General features: G+C 38.3%; 1 protein-coding gene across 6 annotated transcripts in view; it reads left to right on the top strand.

Annotated features, from left to right (window-relative positions):
* The window catches only part of PHKA1 (phosphorylase kinase regulatory subunit alpha 1), a 180,907-nt gene that overhangs the window by 38,653 nt on the left and 123,235 nt on the right, over nt 1–19,019 (top strand). For 5 of the 6 annotated variants that reach the window (XM_030305106.1, XM_030305105.1, XM_030305103.1 and 2 more), the window contains exons 7-13: nt 4,295–4,393; nt 6,205–6,351; nt 7,539–7,592; nt 9,073–9,195; nt 12,310–12,405; nt 14,209–14,316; nt 16,025–16,103. In XM_030305106.1, coding sequence (XP_030160966.1) covers nt 4,295–4,393; nt 6,205–6,351; nt 7,539–7,592; nt 9,073–9,195; nt 12,310–12,405; nt 14,209–14,316; nt 16,025–16,103 — 706 coding nt within the window. The remainder of the gene's footprint in view (nt 1–4,294; nt 4,394–6,204; nt 6,352–7,538; nt 7,593–9,072; nt 9,196–12,309; nt 12,406–14,208; nt 14,317–16,024; nt 16,104–19,019) is intronic. The other variant, XM_030305102.1, reaches the window with a different exon arrangement.

Raw genomic sequence — 19,019 nt, 5'->3', positions numbered from 1 at the left:
CAACGTTTATTTATTTTTGGGACAGAGAGAGACAGAGCATGAACGGGGGAGGGGCAGAGAGAGAGGGAGACACAGAATCGGAAACAGGCTCCAGGCTCTGAGCCATCAGCCCAGAGCCCGACGCGGGGCTCGAACTCACGGACCGTGAGATCGTGACCTGGCTGAAGTCGGACGCTTAACCGACTGCGCCACCCAGGCGCCCCAACTTTTAAAAGATATATATATATATCTTTTTTCAGTGTTATTTACAATAGCCAGGATATGGAAACAACCTAAGTGTCCATCTATAGAGGAATGGATAAAGATGAGATACGTATACACATGTGCACATACAAAATGCAATATTACTTAGCCATAGGAAAAAGTGAAATCTTGCCATTCATGACAATATGGATGGATGTAGAGGGTATTATACTAAGTGAAATAAACCAGACAGAGAAAGACAAATAGCATATGACTTCACTTATATGTGGAACCTAAAAAATAAAACACAATTAAAAGCACACAATAAAGTCAACCTAAATTTCCAACAGTTGTTAAATGGTTAAATAAATATGAGAGAATATTATGTTGAAATAAAGAATTTTCATAATATGAAGAAACACTTATGCTGTAGTATCCTAACCCAATTTTATATGAAACATGATCTCAACTATAGAAAGATTTGCATAGAGAAAACTAATAGGGAACATACCGAAAATATTAGCATTATTTTGGGTGACTTTTTTGCCTTCTCCATACTTTTTATGTTTTCAAAATATTCTATAACAAGTATGGTATACTTTTATAATCAAGAAAAGCTGGGGCGCCTGGGTGGCGCAGTCGGTTAAGCGTCCAACTTCAGCCAGGTCACGATCTCGCGGTCCGTGAGTTCGAGCCCTGCGTCGGGCTCTGGGCTGATGGCTCGGAGCCTGGAGCCTGTTTCCGATTCTGTGTCTCCCTCTCTCTCTGCCCCTCCCCCGTTCATGCTCTGTCTCTCTCTGTCCCAAAAATAAATAAACGTTGAAAAAAAAATAAAAAAAAAAAGAAAAGCAAGAAATTAATAAGTAAATTCTATTTTTTAAAAAAACATGGAAACTCATCTTTGGCCTTGGTGACTAGTAACTTTCATCTTTAAGTCAATCATAGTGTCTTTTTAGGCTATTCACTTCTCTGTGGAAACTCAGTGATGCGCCAATACCTAATGGCTATTGTATTTTAGTATCTTATATCCAGACAACTTGTGGTATTTCTTATGTACTGGTATCACACTAGTGGTTTACTACAAATACATATGTGCCATGTTCAAATTATTTTTAAAGTGTGATGCTTGACTTGATAATCCTGTAACTTTATTTTATGTCATATCTTTTTTAAATGCATTTTTATTGAGATGTAATTGACATATAACATTGTGCAAGTTTTAAGTACACAACATATTGATTTGATATGTTTTTATTATAATATGATTACCACCAAAGAGTTAGGTAACACCTGTATCACATCATATAATTATCATTTCTTTTTTGTGGTAGGAACAATTAATATTTGATCTTAGATAATACAGTATTGTTGTCTATAATCACTATGCTGTGCATTAGATCTCCAGAACTTATTTATCTACTGGTTGCAAGTTTGTACCTTTAAACAACATCTCCTCAATTCCTCCATCCCCCAGCCCCTGGTAACCACCATTTTACTCTGTTTTTTGGAGTTTGGCTTTTTAAGTTCCACATATAAGTGATATAATACAGTATTTGTCTTTCTCTGTCTACCTTATCTCACTTAACATAATGCCCTCAAGGTCCATCTCTATTGTCACAAAAAGGCAGGATTTCCTTCATTCTCATAGCTGAATAATATTCCATTACGTGTGTGTGTGTGTGTGTGTGTGTGTATGTGTATGTGTATCACGTCTTCTTTACCCATTCACCTGTTGACAGACACTTAGTGTTTCCATATATTGACTTCTGTGAATAATGTTGCAATAAACATGGGGGTACATATATCCCTTTGATATCCTCTTTTCATTTCTTTTGAATATATACCCAAGAGTGGAATTGCTGGGTTGATCATATGATAGTCCTATTTTAAGTTTTTGTGGGACCCCCATAGTGTTTTCTATAGTGACAGAACCAATTTGCATTCCATCCAACAGTGTACAAGGTTTCCCGTCTCTCCACATTCTGACGCCAAAAGTTGTTACCACTTGTCTTTTAGATAATAGCTATTCTTTTAAGTTTATTTATTTATTTTGAGAGAGAGAGAGAGAGAGAGAGAGTGTGTGTGTGTGTGTGTGTGTGTGTGTGCCAGGGAGGGGCAGAGAGAGAGAGAGAGAGAGAGAGGGAGGTAGAGAGAGAGAGAGAATTAATCCCAAGCAGGCTCTGCACTGTCCTCATGAGCCTGATGCAGGGCTCAAACCCACGAACCACGAGATCATGACCAGAGCCGAAATCAAGAGTTGGTTGCTTAACCGAGTCATGCAGGCGCCCTGATAATAGCCATTCTTACAGGTGTGAAGTGATATTGTGTTGTGGTTTTGATTTGTATTTCCCTGTTAATTAATGACTTTGGACATTTTTTCTTGTATCCATTGGCCGTTCATATGTCTTCTTTGGAAAAAAATGTATATTCAATTCCTCTGCTCATTTTTTAATTGTTTATTATTGAATTGTATGAGTTCTTTACATAGTTTGGATATTAACCTCTTATCAGATATGCAGTGTGTAAATATTTTCTCCTATTCCATAGGTTGCCTGTTCATTTTTTTAATTGTATCTTTTTCTGTGCAGAAACTTTTTAGTTTGATGTAATACCACTTGTTGATCTTTGCTTTTGTTGCTTGTGCTTTTGGTGTCATATCCAAAAAAATCATTGCCAAAGACAGTGTAAAGACGTTTTTCTCCTATGTTTTCTTCTAGAATTTTTATGGTATCAGGTCTTATGTTTAGTCCATTTTAAGTTAATTTTTGTGAGGGTATAATGTAGGGATCCAATTTCATTCTTCTGCATGTAGTTATCTAGTTTTCCCAACACCATTTGTCTCTTCAAGACCATTCTTTCTGCATTGACTCTTCCTGGCTCCCTTGTCAAATATTAAGTGACTGTAAATGCAGGGTTATTTCTGGCTTTTATTCTGTTCCATTGGTCTATTTGTCTATTTTAATGCCCATACCATAATATTTTAATTATTATAGCTTTGTAGTATGGTTTGAAATCAGGATGCATGAATGCCTCCAGCTTTGTTCTTCTTTCTCATGATTGCTTTGGCTATTTGGTGTCTTGTGGTTCCATACAAATTTTAGGATTGTTTTTGTATTTCTGTGACAAATGCCATTGGAATTTTGATAGGGCTTGCATCATATCTATAGATGGCTTTTGGTAGTAAGGACATTTTAACGATATTATTCCTTCTAATCCATTGAACATGAAATATCTTTCCATTTGTTTGTGTCTTTAACTTCTTACATCAAAGTATTGTAGTTTTCATTGTACTTGGTTAAATTTATCCTTAAGTATTTTATTGCTTTTGATGCTATTGTGAATGGGATAGTTTTCTTTATTTCTTTTTCCAGATGATGTTTTGTCATTAATGTACAGACAATTAATGTATCTTAATTTTATATCATGTAATTTTACTGAATTCACTGATTGGTTCCAACAGTTTGGGGTTAGGTTTACAATTTTCTATATACAAGATTATATCATCTTCATATAATGACAGTTTTGCCACTTCTTTCCAATTTGGATGCATTTTCTTTGTCTTGCCTAATTGCTCTAGCTAGGATTTTCCAATATTATGTTGAATAAGAGTGGTGAGAGTGGGCATCCTTGTCTTTCTCCTGATCTTAGAGGAAAAGCTTTCAATTTCTCAATGTTTTTTTTTTGTTTTTTGGTTTTTTTTTTGTTTTTTTTTGAATTCCAGTTAGTTAACATACAGTGTAATATTAGTTTCTGGTGTACAAGATAGTGATTCAACACTTCCATACATCACCCAGTGCTCATCACAGCAAGTGTTAGCTGTGGGGTTTGTTGTTTATGGCCTTTATTATGTTCAGGTATGTTTCTTCCATATTGAATTTGTTGAGGGTTTTTATCATGAAAAGAAGTTTACAACCTCCATCTTAACTGTCTCTGGAACAATATGGGAGGTAAAGAAAAACTCAGAGGCCCTGGGAATAAAAAATGCTACATTGTTTTTCTGTTCTGCTGAGCATATTCAAAATGACTTCATATGCACTGATATGATATGGGGGTACAGGGAGAAGAATATATCTCTTGCTAAAAATGGTCTTTCTTTCTTTGTCCTTCACAGGCAGCCCTGGAAGCATTAGATGAACTGGACCTATTTGGTGTGAAAGGTGGGCCCCAATCAGTTATCCATGTCCTGGCTGATGAAGTACAACACTGCCAGGTAAGAGAATAATGGACCACATTATAGAAAATTTTATTCTTACCCAGACTCAGAATTAGCATGGCTTTTAGAATAAGAAGACCTGAGAGTACATAATCTGATTTATTATCATGGGCCAAAAATGTCTTATCCAAACTTCCTATACTGAGATAAGCCTGATATAGCATGAACTATAACATAGATCACAGTCCTGTTCTCTCATCCATGGTTATAAAGGGATCCCACCATACTGTGCAGAATTCTCCACTGTTGTCATATCAAGGGTCTATGGGCTCTACTCGTGAATATCTCCTTTTCTAAATATGCCAAGAGAACAAGAGGTGAGTGATTTTGAGTGTTCTTCTTGATAGTGGCTTTGAAATATTCTTTTGTCCCCAGTTGGCTCTGGGCTGAGATGTTTGGAGATTAGACTGTTTAAGTGGCAAAAATACGTATCTTCATGTACAGCGTCGCTCCTTATCAGGGAAATACAAATCAAAACCACACTCAGGTATCACCTCACGCCAGTCAGAGTGGCCAAAATGAACAAATCAGGAGACTATAGATGCTGGAGAGGATGTGGAGAAACGGGAACCCTCTTGCACTGTTGGTGGGAATGCAAATTGGTGCAGCCGCTCTGGAAAGCAGTGTGGAGGTTCCTCAGAAAATTAAAAATAGACCTACCCTATGACCCAGCAATAGCACTGCTAGGAATTTACCCAAGGGATACAGGAGTACTGATGCATAGGGGCACTTGTACCCCAATGTTCATAGCAGCACTCTCAACAATAGCCAAATTATGGAAAGAGCCTAAATGTCCATCAACTGATGAATGGATAAAGAAATTGTGGTTTATATACACAATGGAATACTACGTAGCAATGAGAAAAAATGAAATATGGCCTTTTGTAGCAACGTGGATGGAACTGGAGAGTGTAATGCTAAGTGAAATAAGCCATACAGAGAAAGACAGATACCATATGGTTTCACTCTTATGTGGATCCTGAGAAACTCAACAGGAACCCATGGGGGAGGGGAAGGAAAAAAAAAAAAAGAGGTTAGAGTGGGAGAGAGCCAAAGCATAAGAGACTGTTAAAAACTGAGAACAAACTGAGGGTTGATGGGGGGTGGGAGGGAGGGGAGGGTGGGTGATGGGTATTGAGGAGGGCACCTTTTGGGATGAGCACTGGGTGTTGTATGGAAACCAATTTGTCAATAAATTTCATATATATATATAAAAATTAAAAAAAATACGTATCTTCAGTTTTGTTTAGGGTTATTCTCTGTATTGAAAGATTAATGTTCTTCTCATTGGCAAGATGACCTTCTCCTTGCCTTCAAACTCTGATTAGATACCCATAATGAATATAAACTCATCTTCTAATTTTAAAATGTGAAATTTTCCTTGGAAAAGATAAATGTCAGCAGTTAAGGAGCTGAGCCTTCCACATCTTGCTTCTCAGCAGCTACATTTTCTCTTATCTTTACCCTTAAATGGCCAATGGAGCAAGGGGACTATGGGCAAGATGATGTTAGTGTATTCTTCATCCATTAGTAGCTGCTTAAGATCCAGGATTGGGAAGCATTGAGAACAGTGTTAAGACAATGGATAATTTACACAAATAACTAGTTTTCTAAGCTCTCACTTAGAAATTATTATTGAATTATTGAATTCAATATTGAATATAATTGAATCATTATTATTGAATAATCTTTGGGTTTTCTCCTGAATGATCCTCTTCCACATAAATCTTTTGAAATTAAAGCTGTTAGTTTTATAATCCCAACTTAACTACTAATGTGCCACATTTGACTTCTTTCTTTCTTTTTAGTCTATCCTTAATTCACTACTCCCCCGGGCTTCAACATCCAAAGAGGTAGATGCTAGTCTACTTTCAGTTATTTCGTTCCCAGCCTTTGCAGTAGAAGATAGCCAGTTGGTGGAGCTTACAAAGCAAGAAATCATCACCAAGCTTCAGGTATGTCCATATGTGCTCTTCTTTAAGGCTTTGACTTTAAAGAGAAATTAATTCTCTTGGGAGCCTTGAGTCAGCGATTTAACCAAATGATCAGGGTTAACACCACCAGTAATAAAGCATATTGACATCATGTGGTCCCAGATACAGTGCACTGAGAAGTGCACAGCACCAGTGTGGTATCCATGCAAATAACGCGTAATCTCAGTCATGGGAAAACATCAGACAAAACCAAATTGAGGGCCATTCTACAAAATAACTGATAAGCTCTTCAAAACTGTCAAGGTGATGAAAGACAAGGAAAGACTGAGGAACTATCCCAGACTGGAAGAGACTAATGAGACATGACAACTAAATGGAATGGGATCCTAAAATGGATATTGGAACAAGAAAAAAACAAAGCTGTTAGTGGAAAAACTGGCAGGGCGCCTGGGTGGCTCAGTCAGTTAAGCGTCCGAGTTCGGCTCAGGTCATGATCTTGCAGATCGTGGGTTCTGAGCTGTCAGCACAGAGCCTGGAGCCTGCTTCAGATTCTGTGTCTCCCTCTCTCTCTCTCTCTCTCTCTGCCCATTGCTCACTTGTGCACTCACTCGCGCTCTCTCTCTCAAAAACAAATATTTAAAAAGAAAGAAAGAAAAACTGGCAAAGTCCAAATAAGTTCTGTACTTTGGTTAATAGTCTTGTGCCAAGGTTAATTTTTTAGTTTTTATTCATGTTCTGTGGTTATGTAAGAAGTTAATATAAAGGGACAGTGATTGAAGGGTAGTGGTGACTCTCTGTACTGTTTTTGCAACTCTTGTCTAAGTCTCAAATTATCAAAATTTTAAAAATATATTGTCTTTTTTTTGAGCCTCTCATCTCTTATGAGCTGTGTGAACAGCCCACATAGTAATTGGGCTGTTACAGACTTATCCTATGGTGGAAAGTGATGAAAGAGTTATTAGAAACTCTGCTTTAGGGAAGAGCCTGTAACTTAGCCCTCACTTGAACACACATTGATTTCTGAAATCAGTTTCTGCTACTGGGCTGTTATCAAAGGTTTTTTTAGATTATATTTTATTATTTTTTAAATACTGTATCTGTATTGGTGATAGATTGGCACATGTAGCTCTTGCAAAGGCTGTATTTGATGGACTATATGGCTATACCAATGTGCATGCTTCCACTGTTTCTTTTCTTTGGGTTTCCAGGGTCGTTATGGTTGCTGTCGCTTTCTACGAGATGGCTATAAAACTCCCAAAGAGGTGGGTTTTTTTCCCCCAAAATGAGTCCAAGGTAGCATGGTCAGTACTGTTTGCAGTCTCATTCAGATAATATTTAACTCACTGGTGGTACTTAAAATAATCACTAAAGGGGCACCTGGGTAGCTCAGTTGCTTAAGCATCTGACTCTTGGTTTCAGCTGAGGTCATGATCTCACAGGTTCATGAGTTCGAGCCCCGCATCAGGCTCTGCACTGGCAGCGCAGAGCCTGCTTGGGATTCTCTCTCTCCCTTACTCTCTTCCCCTCCCCCACTTGTCCTGCCTCTGCCTCTCAAAATAAATACACTTTAAAAACATATATAAAATAAAATAATCACTAAATAGGTTACAGTAACTAATGTTTCCTACCTTTGTTGGGCTTAGTTGCCAAGTTCTATTTGTGAGCCTTTATGGATTAAATAAAATAGAGGAAGGTGTAGTTCTTCCACCTCTTGCAGCTGGTTAGTTTCAGGAAAGAGCTACTGACAGACGCTTAAATCAGTGGGTGAAAGTTTAAGCAGAAACAGAATATTTGAATAGTCTCAAAGTATCTTCCTCCCAAATATTTAATAGTTACAAAGGGAAAAATCTTTTCTTCAATAGCACTTTCTTCCCCCTTCCGCCTTTTTGTGGTTGGTTGGTTCTAAACAGTACCTGATCTTGAAAAGTTAACTTGCTTTTGCTCCACCTGTCAAAAATTCTCCTTGGAATTATCAATGGAGAAAGTTAAGTATTATTAAAGGGAATGAATGGTCAATAAGAAGCACTTCACTAGGAATGTAAACATTTTTTAATCATCGAGCTCAAACTCTTCTGGTCTACTTTCCTTCTTCTACTTTATTCTTTAGTCCTGTTGATTTCTATCTCTACTGATCTATTAAAATTATGCTCTGAAATACCATCAGAATGTCCCAAGTGATCAATCCAGTAGCCTTTTCCCACTCCTCATTATACTTGCCTTCTTGGTAGTACATTACTGTTACCTACCCTTCCATTTTCATGAAATTCTTTTCCTATTTAATTTATACAGTTCTACACTATCCTCATTCTTTTTGTTTTTTCCTCACCAAACTATGAGAGCATAACCAAGATTCTGTTCTCAGGTCATCTATTCACTATATGTAGCTACTACATTTGTAACTTGTGCTTCAAGTGTCACCTGTACGAGGATGACTCCCAAATCCTCATCTCTCTTGCTGTCCTTTGAAGCATTTCTATTTATACGTTCTGCTGCTACCTCAAACTTAACAAATACAAAACCAAACTCATGTTTATTAGGAATTAATATCACTTCTTCACATACTTGCCTATGGTGTCATTTTTATCCCAGTTCTACGGGTTACAAGTCATATCACAAAGTACTTGCTAAGGGAGGAGGGGTGTGTACACGCTCTGCAAGGCTATATTGTGATACCTCTGAACTAAAGACATGTGTCTGAATTTGCAGTGATAAAATAGACTTTGTTTATTGTGTTTTTACCAGGATCCCAACCGTCTGTACTATGAACCATCTGAGCTGAAGTTATTTGAAAACATTGAGTGTGAATGGCCATTGTTCTGGACATACTTTATTCTTGATGGGGTCTTTAGTGGCAATGCAGAACAGGTAATATGCTGGGGAAAGAGCTTTTCAGCAGAATGTTTTTGTTATGTCTTCTTCTTTCAGTTAATGTTTGTGCTGACCCTGTGACCAAATGGAATTCTTCCCTAATAGGGAAGAGACAGAGTTGTCTTCTAGAGACTAGCAGTTGGGGACGCTAGGTTAAGAGTTGAAAGACCTGGATATTGCCATTGCTCAGACTTGACCTTTAATAAATACAGAGAGCACAATAACAAGCCCTGTCCACTTGCCTCAGTTATAAGAGGTACTTGGATTTGTATGTCTTTTTTTTTAAATCTTGGAAATGATGTTCTGACTTTAGCACCCCCTCCAAAAAAGCCCAAAACAACAACAACCCATTCATACCCTGTCCTTGCCCCAAAAAACATGGTCATCATCATTTTTGGGGCTACATGAATAAAGTAATTTAGAAACCATCATTGGAAAACAGTGAGACTGGGAAATTTAATCGAGTAAGTTTAGTGTTCGGCATTCTACAAATTGACCATGGTCTAAGCTTGGACATGAATCCAGCACATTTGTAAGTCCCTTATACTTAGCTACATAAAACATAATTCTGTGTAATTTGAATGCTTTGGCCAATATTAATCTGTAACTGCCAGGGGTGCCTGGGTGGCTCAGTCAGTTAAACTTAAGCTCAGATCATGATCTCCCAATTCGTGGGTTCGAGTCCCACATCAGGCTCATGCTGAGAGCTCAGAGACTGGAGTCTGTGTCAGATTCTGTGTCTCCCTCTCTCTCTGCCCCTCCCCTGGTCACTCTCTGTCTCTCTCAAAAATAAACATTAACTTTTTTTAAATCTGTAACTGCCAATATGAGTTTAAGTAATAGGGTTACACCAAAGTTTCAGAGGCCATAAAGTGTTTTACTCTAAATTTTAGTAAATTAAAGGATATCCCTTTTTGAGAAGGCAAATAACATAAGCAGTAATAGAAATAACCCACCCTATTTTGATTCTACCATTTTTCTCCCTCCTTCTCAAATTCCACAGAACTGTGGAAAATCCACAGAATTTCAAAAACCTTTCTTACTCAAAGAAAGATTTATTTATTATAGGTGCCTACCAACTACAAAGCACACAGGTTTTTTGGACTCTGTGGGGGAAAAAAAGAGTTGAGAGACCTGGATTCTTTTTTATTCTTTTCTTTTGTCTGGCTTCCGTAGTAACTATTAAGTAGTCCAAGTATAGTCACTGACTTCTTCAGGTTCTCTGTATACAATGAAAATAGTTTTTTGTTCTTCTTAAAAGAAGAAAATATCCCTAAAGTTTTTTTTTTAATTTTACAGATGAAGATATGCCATAAGAACAAGGGAGGTCAGTTTGGCTATAATAAGACATATATGTTTCTTGAAGATCACCATGCTCTGCATATTTGAGAAATAAAAACTATAGGGCTCATGGGAAAATGAGGTTGGGACACAACATTTAAAAAGTTTGTCAGAAATATATACAAAGCAATAGGAACCTGGGGTGTCTGGCTGGTTCAGTCAGTTAAGTGTCTGACTTCGGCTCAGGTCATGATCTCACAGTTCACGGGTTCGAGCCCCACATCAAACTCTCTGCTGACAGCTCAGAGCCTGGAGCCTGCTTCAGCTTCTGTATCTCCCTTTCTCTCTGCCCCTCCCCCGCTCACGGTCTGTCTTTCTTGCTTTCAAAAATAAATAAAACATTAAAAATAATAAAATATACATTAAAACATTTTAAAACAATAGGAACCTAATAAACACAGTATTGTAACTTTATGCATGGTGAATGGTTAAGAAATACATAAATATCACAATATGACACTTGTACCTTGTAAAAGACCTAAGGTTTGCTCATGGACATATGCATCCATGTTCCTGCCAGGTGACCTGCTGGGCTCTCATACCCACCACTCTGTGTGCCAGAGGAGGAGAACAAGAAAGATAGCACGAGAGTAAGGAGAAAGAGAAAAAGAACACAGAACAGACAGAATAATTAAAAAATAAACTGTGAAGAAAGGAAAGGAAATTAAAGAAACAGGAAGGCACAGAGTCATGTACCTAGGGTGGCCATGAAAAGGGAGCAGCTCAGAAGTTACTATGCAGTGGTAGAAGGAATGTTGTCCGAAATTGGACAGAAAGTTGTAACACGAAACGTGGATGAGCGTGGTTCTATTTTCCTCCTGAAGTGTGTGCATGTGTATGTTTTGGGTATTCTTACACAGCTCAGTTCAGCTGAGTGTATACTCTTGCAATTGTGTGTAAGCAAATGTCAAATTTATGTTATGCTCAAATTGTTCCCTCATACATCAAATGCATCAGAATAAATTTGTGTTTGCAAAACAACCGTTAGAACTGTTTTTTCCCCACCATAAATTATCATGGGGTTTTTTTTGTCTGTTTTGTCTTGCTTGCTTTTTAGGCATTACTAATCTACCACAAATTATTAAGCAAAAAAATGTGAACTTCACTATAATAGAAAATTTAGCAGGTAAAATACAGTTTTTAAATATTTTTTTAATGTTTATTTATTTTTGAGAGAAAGAGAGAGCATGAGCGGGGGAGGGACAGAGAGAGGAGATAGAGAATCTGAAGGAGGCGTCAGGCTCTGAGCTGTCTGCACAGAGCCCAATGCAGGGCTCGAACTCAAGAACCCTGAAATCATGACCTGAGCTGAAGTTGGACACTTAACTGACTGAGCGCCACCCAGGCGCCCCTTAAATACAGTTTTAAAAGCCAGTACATGTAAAGGCAAGAAGCTATGTTTAGAATAGTACATAGTGGATCAAAACAGGCCTGTGGAGACAGGCTGACTTGAGGTCAAATCCAGGCTCAACCTTACACTTTCTGCATGATCTTCCACGAGTTCATAACATCTTTGAGCTTTCATTTTTCAGTAAAAAGGTTTTAACTGCATATACCTCCTAGGATGGTTGTAAAAATTATAAATGTGTTCAAGTACACAAAACTCCTAGCATAGTATCTGGCCTGCAATAAGCATTTCTCAAATGCTACTTTCCTTTCTTCTCCATTTTACTAGGTGAATATGTTCCTTTGCAATAGGACTCTTTGGCTACAACACTCCTTGAGTTCCTGAGGGAACACTCTATAAACTTTTTTTCCCTTTATCTACAGGTTCAAGAATATAGAGAGGCTCTTGAAACTGTCCTCATCAAGGGCAAAAATGGAGTCCCACTTTTGCCAGAGCTATATAGTGTTCCTCCGGACAAGGTGAGCTGGACAAGTACCATTACATGGAGCTGGGAGAAGAGCAGTACCTCCACAGGACTGCCTCATTTGAGTCAAACCAGTTTTAACTTTCTGATCTTCATGTTCTAAAAATTTGTCTTTAGGTATAAGATGATAAAAATATGATTTAACGCCTTTGAAAATAATTTATTTTATTTTTTAAATATAATTTATTGACAAATTGGTTTCCATACAACATCCAGTGCTCATCCCAACAGGTGCCCTCCTCAATGCCCATCACCCAACTCCATACCCGAAAAACAAATAATCCAGTGAAGACATGGGCAGAAGACATGAATAGAAACTTTTCCAAAGAAGACATCCAGATGGCCAACAGACACATGAAACGATGAAAATAATTTTTTAATGTTTATTTTCATTTTTGAGAGAGAGAGTATGATGGGGGAGGGACAGAGAGAGAGGGATACAGAGGATCCAAAGCAGGCTCTGCACTGAGAGCAGAGAGCCTGATATGAGGCTTGAGCTCACAAACTGGGAGATCATGACCTGAGCTGAAGCTGGACACTTAACCAAGTGAGCCAAACAGGCGCCCTGAAAATAAATTTTTAAAGCAGTCTCGGTTATGGCACTGTTGCATAATGAGACAAGGGCAAGACCAAACATTACAATGGTAGTTTCATGGGTGTATATTTATCCTCAAACTCATCAAGATGCATACATTAAATATGCATGGCCTTTTTATATGTTAACCATACCTCAATTTAAAAAAATTAATTGTTCAGAGACTGATTTTTTAAATGTTTTTAAAGCTTATTTATTTTGAGAGAGAGACAGAACAGGGGAGGGGTAGAGAGGGACGGAGAAAGAGAGAATCCCAAGCAGACTCCATGCTGTCAGCACAGAGCCCGATGTGGGGCTTGAACCCACAAACCGAGAGATCATGACCTGAGCCAGAATGAAGAGCCAGAAGCTTACCCGACTAAGCCAACCAGGCACCCCCAGATATTGATTTATTTTTAAAGACCAAACCTTAAGGTTAAGAATGATATGGAGATCAGTAGGCAGACGTACAGTGATGTTCTGTGTAAACTGTCAGGATTTGGTATTCTCTGTTTTGATGCCAGTAATATGGGATTGTTTGAGTAGATCAGGTTTGAAAAATGTTGTAGGTCTCCGTTTTCCCACCATGCCAGTTGGGAGTACCATTGTTCCTCTTCTCCATTACGAAGGAGCATTAGCCATGGGAGGGTTGTAATCTTCCATCCTGGTGGGGATGGATGTAATAAACTTCTAGAAACATCAGCAGCACCATCTGAAAGTTTGTTAGAAATGCAGATCTCAGGCTTTCCTCCACACTCAGAATCTCGGTCAGAATCTGCCTTTGGATAAGATCCTCAGGTGATTTGTATGTACCTACATTTAAAGGAGCACTTCCCGGGGTGCCTGTGTGGCTCAATCGGTTAAGTGTCCGACCTCAGCTCAGGTCATGATTTCACGGCTCACAAGTTCAAGCCCCGCATTGGCTCTGTGCTGACAGCTCGGAGCCTGGAGCTGCTTTGGATTCTGTGTTTCCCTCTCTCTGCCTCTCCCTCACTCACACTCTGTCTCTCTCTGTCTCTCTCTCTCTCTCTCTTAAAAATAAATAAACATTTTTTTACAAAGGAGCACTACCCTAGGTTGTAGTCACAGTGCTTAACTTTTCGGTGCATTGCATATATAACTGTTTTACAGGGTATGAGTCACGATCCAGATTCAGCCCTTTTGTTGTCCAGTATCTTTAACCTTCTATTATCTTTTGTGCGGCTTCTTTATCTTTTCTTTTAGGTTGACGAAGAATATCAAAATCCTCACACTGTGGACCGAGTCCCCATGGGCAAGTTGCCCCATATGTGGGGTCAGTCTCTGTACATCTTAGGAAGCTTGATGGCAGAGGTAAGGGGAAGTATCAAGCCTCTTCCACTTTTTTCTCCTTAATCACTGCAAGAATCAGATTTGTGAGTAGCTCATTAAATCTGGATATACCTTTTGCGTTTTATATTCTGCCTTAATTATATATTTTCCTCTAGGTCAGGTGCTTAGAGTGGGAATATGGCCAGTCATTCACAAAAATCTTTCCCCCTGGCAACCATGTCTCTCATACTGCCTAGGGCTTCCTACCTTGGTACTATACTCAGAGCTGCTCTGAGATCAGGGCCTAGATCTTACTCTTTCAAAATACTCCCCTAGTGCCTTGCCTGGTGACTGATGAATGCACTTGTGCTTAGATAGTAATGTTGACTGATAATGGATATAAGTACTAACTTTTACAAGCAATATGATGTTTCATTATTTGAGTAAGCTGATAAGATAATCTTAGGCACCATGACAAGTGTTTGGGAACATCATAGTTTTTTTAAATTTTTATTTCTTTATTTTGAGAGAGAGAGAAGAAAAGCAGAGAGGGAGAGAGAGAGAGAGAGAGAGAGAATGAATGAGAATCCCAGGCAGGCTCCTCACTGTCAGCACAGAGCCCAGTGTGGGGCTCAAACTCATGAACCCTGAGATCATGACCTGAGCCAAAATCAAGAGTCTAACACTTAACCGACTGAGCTACCCAGGTGGCCCAGGAGCATCATAGTTTTTAAAAATTTATTGTTTGTTTATTTTTGTTAAGGGGCCCTTTAAATGTTTTTTTTAATGTTAAATTCTGTTGAAACAGCTCTTAAATGTAGCACTTGAGAATTTCGTACTTTATGTTCAACTTATTTTTGATATTTTGAGCTATTGTAAGCATTCTCTTTCTCGAAGTTTCCCAGATTTACCGGCAAATCTATTTCCCCATTGTAGGTTATTATGGTAAGTTATAAGTGAGGCTCCTAGAAGATCTAAGGTGGGACTTAGCTGTCCTTTCTAAGCCAGTCTCTTTGACCTGTTTATACGTGACTGTTTTCTGCAGCTGTTTTTGTTCTATTTTGGTTTTTTTTCTCAGTTTCACTGAGCTATAATTGACATACATCCATGTGAGTTTCAGGTGTACAGCATAAAAGTTTGATTATCTTTAGTTGATATTATGAAGAATGTAGCAATAATGAGCAGAAAGATTTGTTTAAAACAATCCTTACCTGATGACTTTCTCATTCAGTGCTATAAATAAACTAAATGCTGTGAAAAAGGAGGAAATGAATGGTGTTTTTAAGAGCAAATGGGTGAATTCGTCCCATTTCAGCGAGGACAGAAATTCAAGTCAAAAGATATATGCTGAGCATAAAGCATAACAGTCACATGAATAAATGAGAAAACAAGACCTAAATTATTGATAATAAGCACTGTGATTTGATTATCTAATTATATGCATCCAGAGAAGGTGGAGTTGTAGCTAAAAAACTTTCTGCTTATACTTACACCCCATCTATTTCCAGCAAAGAACTTGTGGCCACCACTAGAAGGTATTTGTTTTCTTTCCATACCTGCCTCTCACAGGTTATGATGTGAGGTTTTGGCACTGCTGTGTTTTTTCTCCTCAAACATTAGCTTTTTACGCCCCTGAAAGGCTATAGTGGAAAAAGCATGAATTTAGGTACCTTGTACAAATAAATTACTTACCTAAAAAAATTTAGCTTTTTGGTTGAGATGTAACAATCTTTTTATGGTTTTTCTTTAGGGATTTTTAGCTCCTGGAGAAATTGATCCCCTGAATCGAAGGTTTTCTACTGTACCAAAGCCAGATGTTGTGGTTCAAGGTATGGATTCTTATTCCCAGCATTAAAACTTTATATTAAAGATCTGTTTTGTATCAGTAAATGATGGCTTTATTGTTTATCATGTGTTTTGTTCAGCCTCAAAAAGTATACAATTAACTTGGCTCTGTTTGGTTTCAAGATTGCTATTAATCTTAATCATGAACAAATGCTTAATAAATGATATTATTTGATACTCTTAACCACTTCTTACTTCTGGAAAGTCTTTTCATTGTCATGATATTGTAGCCTCCTGATTGTTTCTGCTTTCTTTCTGAACATTACTTCTGTGCTTCTTCAGTTAGTACTCCTTTCTTCTCATACCCTTTTATTAATTTTTTTAATATATGATATTTATTGTCAGATTGGTTTCCATACAACACCCAGTGCTCATCCCAAAAGGTGCCCTCCTTAATACCCATCACCCACCCTCCCCTCCCTCCCACCCCCCATCAACCCTCAGTTTGTTCTCAGTTTTTAACAGTCTCTTATGCTTTGGCTCTCTCCCACTCTAACCTCTTTTTTTTTCCCTTCTCCTCCCCCATGGTCTTCTCTTACGTTTCTCAGGATCCACATAACAGTGAAAACATATGATATCTGTCTTTCTCTGTATGGCTTATTTCACTTAGCATCACACTCTCCAGTTCCATCCACGTTGCTACAAAAGGCCATATTTAATTCTTTCTCATTGCCACGTAGTATTCCATTGTGTATATAAACCACAGTTTCTTTATCCATCCATCAGTTGATGGACATTTAGGCTCTTTCCACAATTTGGCTATTGTTGAGAGTGCTGCTATAACCATTGGGGTACAAGTGCCCCTATGCATCAGTACTCCTGTATCCCTTGGGTAAATTCCTAGCAGTGCTATTGCTGGGTCATAGGGTAGGTCTATTTTTAATTTTCTGAGGAACCTCCACACTGTTTTCCAGAGTGGCTGCACCAATTTGCATTCCCACCAACAGTGCAAGAGGGTTCCCATTTCTCCACATCCTCTCCAGCATCTATAGTCTCCTGATTTGTTCATTTTGGCCACTCTGACTGGCGTGAGGTGATATCTGAGTGTGGTTTTGATTTGTATTTCCCTGATGAGGAGCGACGTTGAGCATCTTTTCATGTGCCTGTTGGCCATCCAGATGTCTTCTTTAAAGAAGTGTCTATTCATGTTTTCTGCCCATTTCTTCACTGGGTTATTTGTTTTTCAGGTGTGGAGTTTGGTGAGCTCTTTATAGATTTTGGATACTAGCCCTTTGTCCGATATATGTCATTTGCAAATATCTTTTCCCATTCCATTGGTTGCCTTTTAGTTTTGTTGGTTGTTTCCTTTGCTGTGCAGAAGCTTTTATCTTCATGAGGTCCCAATAGTTCATTTTTGCTTTTAATTCCCTTGCCTTTGGGGATGTGTCAAGTAAGAAACTGCTGTGGCTAAGGTCAGAGAGGTCTTTTCCTGCTTTCTCCTCTAGTGTTTTGATGGTTTCCTGTCTCACATTCTGGTCCTTTATCCATTTTGAGTTTATTTTTGTGAATGGTGTGAGAAAGCGGTCTAGTTTCAACCTTCTGCATGTTGCTGTCCAGTTCTCCCAGCACCATTTGTTAAAGAGACTGTCTTTTTTCCATTGGATGTTCTTTCCTGCTTTGTCAAAGATGAGTTGGCCATGCATTTGTGGGTCTAGTTCTGGGGTTTCTATTCTATTCCATTGGTCTATGTGTCTGTTTTTGTGCCAATACCATGCTGTCTTGATGATGACAGCTTTGTAGTAGAGGCTAAAGTCTGGGATTGTGATGCCTCCTGCTTTGGTCTTCTTCTTCAAAATTACTTTGGCTATTCGGGGCCTTTTGTGGTTCCATATGAATTTTAGGATTGCTTGTTCTAGTTTCGAGAAGAATGCTGGTGCAATTTTGATTGGGATTGCATTGAATGTGTAGATAGCTTTGGGTAGTATTGACATTTTGACAATATTTATTCTTCCAGTCCATCAGCATGGAATGTTTTCCCATTTCTTTATATCTTCTTCAATTTCCTTCATAAGCTTTCTATAGTTTTCAGCATACAGATCTTTTACATCTTTGGTTAGATTTATCCCTAGGTGTTTTATGCTTCTTGGTGCAATTGTGAATGGGATCAGTTTCTTTGTCTTCTGTTGCTTCATTATTAGTGTATAAGAATGCAACTGATTTCTGGACATTGATTTTGTATCCTGCAACTTTGCTGAATTCATGTATCAGTTCTAGCAGACTTTTGGTGGAGTCTATCGGATTTTCCATGTATAGTGTCATGTCATCTGCAAAAAGTGAAAGCTTGATTTCATCTCTTCCAATTTTGATGCCTTTGATTTCCTTTTGTTGTCTGATTGCTGATGCTAGAACTTCCAACACTGTGTTAAACAACAGCGGTGAGAGTGGGCATCCCTGTCGTGTTCCTGATCTCAGGGAAAAACCTCTCAGTTTTTCCCCATTGAGGATGACGTTAGCTGTGGGCTTTTCATACGTGGCTTTGATGATGTGCAAGTATGTTCCTTCTATCCCGACTTTCTCGAGGGTTTTTATTAAGAAAGTTGCTGAATTTTGTCAAAGGCCTTTTCTGCATCGATTGACAGGATCATATGGTTCTTATCTTTTCCTTTATTAATGTGACGTATCACATTGATTGATTTGCGAATGTTGAACCAGCCCTGCATCCCAGGAATGAATCCCACTTGATCATGGTGAATCATTCTTTTTATATGCTGTTGAATTCTATTTGTTAGTATCTTATTGAGAATTTTTGCATCCATATTCATCAGGGATATTGGCCTGTAGTTCTCTTTTTTTCCTGGGTCTCTGTCTGGTTTAGGAATCAAAGTAACACTGCCTTCATAGAATCAGTCTGGAAGTTTTCCTTCCCTTTCTATTTCTTGGTATAGCTTGAGAAGGATAGG

Source organism: Lynx canadensis, chromosome X (assembly GCF_007474595.2).
Source record: "Lynx canadensis isolate LIC74 chromosome X, mLynCan4.pri.v2, whole genome shotgun sequence".
NCBI classification, from domain to species: domain Eukaryota; kingdom Metazoa; phylum Chordata; class Mammalia; order Carnivora; family Felidae; genus Lynx; species Lynx canadensis.
This window is presented reverse-complemented; position numbering and strand designations above follow the sequence as displayed.